Source organism: Ailuropoda melanoleuca, unplaced genomic scaffold (assembly GCF_002007445.2).
Source record: "Ailuropoda melanoleuca isolate Jingjing unplaced genomic scaffold, ASM200744v2 unplaced-scaffold650, whole genome shotgun sequence".
Taxonomy (NCBI): domain Eukaryota; kingdom Metazoa; phylum Chordata; class Mammalia; order Carnivora; family Ursidae; genus Ailuropoda; species Ailuropoda melanoleuca.
The window spans coordinates 280-4,345 of record NW_023239392.1 but is presented as its reverse complement, the minus strand read 5'-3'; the positions used below and the strand labels follow the sequence as shown (position 1 = coordinate 4,345).

General features: G+C 42.8%; 1 protein-coding gene across 1 annotated transcript; it reads right to left on the bottom strand.

Moving 5' to 3' along the window:
• Positions 1 to 1,321: 1,321 nt before the first annotated feature.
• Positions 1,322 to 4,010, bottom strand: LOC100483161 (olfactory receptor 1509-like). Its single transcript, XM_034652690.1, is given in 3 exon segments — positions 1,322 to 1,836; positions 1,839 to 2,267; positions 4,000 to 4,010. Coding segments are annotated over 2 exon segments (924 nt in total). The 5' UTR covers positions 2,248 to 2,267; positions 4,000 to 4,010.
• Between the last annotated feature and the right edge of the window lie 56 nt (positions 4,011 to 4,066).

The following is a 4,066-nucleotide window of genomic DNA, read 5'->3' as shown; positions in this document are numbered from 1 at the left end:
TTTCTTACGAGCTGAACATACACTTACTATATGATCCAAGAATTCTACTCCTAGGTATTTACCCAGGAGAAATGAAGACCTGTGGCCAAAATAACCTGTAAGTAAACATTTATATCTACTTTATTCACAACTGCCAAGAACTGAAAACACCCAAATGTCCATCAGTAAATGACTGAATAAACAACTGTAGCATACCCATACCATGAGATATTATTCAACAATAAGAAGAAACAAACTGCTAATGCCCACAAAAGATGTAGGTTAATCTCAGAAACAGCATGCAGAGCTAAAGAAGTCAGGCACAGAAAAGTTCGTACTGTATGATTCAATGTATATGAAGCTCTAGGAAAGACACATCTAATTCATAGCAACAAAAATCAGATGCTTGCATGCTCGGCAGGACATAGAGGGATTGGCTGTGAAGGGACTGAAGAAACTCTCTAGGTGATGGAAATGCCCTATATCGTCTTGACTGGAGACATGGTTACGTGGGTGTATATATACATTTGTCAAAATTTCTCAAACTGTCCAATTAAAATGCATGCATTTTATGGAACTAAATTCTACACCAATACACCTTATTTTACAGTAAGTTCTTTATACATTTCTACCTTGATTTTATCCAAGTATTATGAAAAATACAAAATAGATGCAGGAATGAGGAATCATGTTCAAAGTAACAGTTTAATTCACTATAAATCATTGACGGCTTAAACACACACCTTGAATCTACATTGAAAGGCAAAATTAAAACCACTTTAATTTATAGAACCTAAGTGTGATATCGCTTCCCAGAGGCAATAACCCACAGAATCCACAAATCAAGAAAATAAGTTCTCTCACAATGTACCTGTTCCTGAAANGTTCCTGAAACTCAGTCCATGCCCCGAATTGTGATCTTTTACCAGTGAAACCAGAAGCCTTCTTTAAAGTTTTCCAGATTCTTTTTTATTCAGATTTCATTTATTTATTTGAGAGAGTGAGAGAGCACGAGTGGGGTGAGGGGCAGAGGGAGAAGCAGACTCCCATCTGAGCAGGGAGCTGCACTCCGGGCTCCATCCTAGGACTCTGGGATCGTGACCTAAACCGAAGGCAGACACTTAACCGACTGAGCCACCGAGGAAGCCCCAGATTCTTTTTCCTTTAGGTTCCACCATGATCGTTTCCTTTATGTAAGTAAAAGTTAATAAGCCCTCCCCTTTAAAAAGAAGTTCTGCTCTGTGCCATTTGATCTACTGACTCTGTTGTTTTACTTCCACTGTCTTGTTAAAGATATGGCCATAATTATACTTGTGACTCCAAATCCATTGTGTGCCTGACTTCATGAAAAAACCTGTTTCTGTCTGAGATGCTTGATGGCACTTTTTACCTCCTCATTCCTCAAGGTGTAAATGAGGGGATTTAGCTGAGGGGTGACCACCGTGTAGAAGACGGACACCACCTTGTCCATGGAGAAGCTGGTGTCTGCCCGAGTGTAGAGGAAGATACGTGGTCTGAAGAAGAAGCCAACCACCATGAAGTGGGCTGAGCAGGTAGACAGGGCTTTCTGGCGCCCCTCAGCTGACCGTTTTCGAAGAGAAACCAGGATGACCGTGTAAGAGGTGACCAAAGCCAGGAAACACGTGAGGGAGACGGTTCCACTGTTAGACACAATGAGCATTCCCGTGAGGTACGTATCTGTGCACGCCAGCTTGATGACAGAGGGCACGTCGCAGAAGTAGCTATCAATAATGTTGGGGCCGCAGTAAGGTAGACGAATGGTCAGGAAGGTCTGCGCCAGGGTGTGAACAGTATCCCCCAACCAGAGAGCAAACACGAGCTGTACACAGACCTGATGTTCATCACATTGGGATAGTGCAGTGGAGCACAGATGGCTCCATAACGATCATAAGCCATGATGGTCAGCAGAAAGATCTCAGCACAAGCAAACAGATGTAGAAAGAACAGCTGTGCGATGCAATTGTCAAAGGAAATCGTCTTTCTCTCCAAAAGCAAGCCCTCTAGCATCTTGGGCACAGTGACAGATGAGTGGCAGATGTCAATAAAGGACAGATTGCTCAGGAAGAAGTACATGGGGGTATGGAGACACAGACTAAAAACTATAGTAACTATGATGAGAGTGTTCCCCAAAACGGTCAGTACATACGTGATGGAGAATGCTACAGAAAATAGTACCTCCAGCACCCAGTTCTCAGTGAGTCCCAAGGAGACAAATTCAATCACTCTTGTTTGATTTAGAGCATCCATCCAATGAATTGTCAAAGGACCTTGTGGCTGGGGTGGCGGGGACCATGAAAGCTAATTTAGCTTTAATATTACAGGACTGGAACTCACTGAGGTGATTCTACATTCCATTATGAATTGCTTATTTATTATCAGGGCATATAAAATAGAAGAGCAACCTAATAGCGACTGTGACAATACACCCATTACGTACCAGGAGCTGTTCCCAGCATTTTATATACGCATTTCTATTAACCACAACTGCACCATAGCACAGGCATTACTATTCCTGGCTTGCAGCTGAGATACATGAATCTGACAGGAATAAGTTAAGTTGCCAAAACTCTTAGCCACTAGTTAGCTGACTTATTTCATTCCGGTCTAACCCATAGATAACACCAAATTAATCTTCCAAAATATGACTCCCACACCATTTCACTTTTCCTATCAAATTAAATGTACATCCAAAACCTGCAACAGACTAATACCTGTTTAAAAAGTAATAACTACTGGGGCACCTGGGTAGCTCAGTCGGTCACGTGTGTGACTTTTAGTTTTGGCTCAGGTCATGAGCCAAGGTTGTGAGATCAAGCCCCATCTCTCTCTCTCTCTCTCTCTCACCGAAGTAACTAAATCTTTCCTTAAAAAAAGATCTTATTCTTCATAGTATATTATGGTATTATCTACCTAGCTGCCAACCAAAACAAGTGGAGAAAGAAAACTTCTCTGAGGCTCTTAATTTGTTGTTGTTGCTGTTTTCTAAGGGTGGTGGGACAGAGGGGCAGAGGGGGAGGGAGAGAGAGAATCTTAAGCAGACTCCAGTCCAGGGCAGAGCCTGATATGGGGCTCAATCTCACAACCCTGAGATCAAGACTTGAGCTGAGATCAAGAGCCAGATGCTTAACCCTCTGAATCACTCAGGTGCCCCTTCTCTGAGGATTTTAAAGGTGAGGATGCTTTAAGGTAAGAACCAAATAGTGTCCTCTTCTCTGTGTCCAGAGAAAGACCCAAAAGCACCTCCCTCATNCCCTCAGATATTCCAAGGATGCGGTCCTGGTGAGTTATGTCTCAGAGAGTGACACTGGATCGGGAAGCCCAGGGGAGCAGAACTCTCATGCTTCAGCCGTACTCTGCCATTTCTTCTCCAGAACAGCCCAAATTGAATCTGTATGCTGACTTTCAGAGCTCAGGAAAGATAGGCTTTCTCTGGGGGTAATAAAGACTCCCTTGCTTTCACAAACAAGCAAAGACTGAATGACAGTCTGCCAGTAGAAGAGACTCCTTATCTCTTTGAAAGAGTGTATCTCATTCGAAATCCATTCCACAAACATTTGTGAATGCCTAGCAGGCACTGTGCTAGTGATGGTATTGATCCCTTCCAACCTCAAAACTCCATAATTCTATGACTTTTTGGATGACTAGAGAGAAGGAACAGGGGCTGTGGCAAAATCTAAAAGGTGGCAAGGCATAATCCTAGACATGTTGAGGAATCTTAGAGGGCGTGTGTATTTGTGGTTCTTGGGGGTGCGGGGGTGCCTCTGCAGAAAGCAACACATTGAAAAAGTATACTGAGTCCTGAGACAGCAAAGAGGTTAAAATAATTCTCATAAGTTAAAAGGCCTTCTACAAAATGTATAAATACTACACACTTACGCAACATAACAGACAAGCATTTGAGAATGGGTCTTGCTCAGTACCATGAACACACATGCATACGGGTACATACCCCACAGACGGCATGGCAGGCAATGCAAGTGAAGAGGTGGTAAAACTCACCAATGTTCTTCAATGACACAGGGGTGATGTAGCTAACTGTTATCATGTTCTTTCTTCCACTACTTCC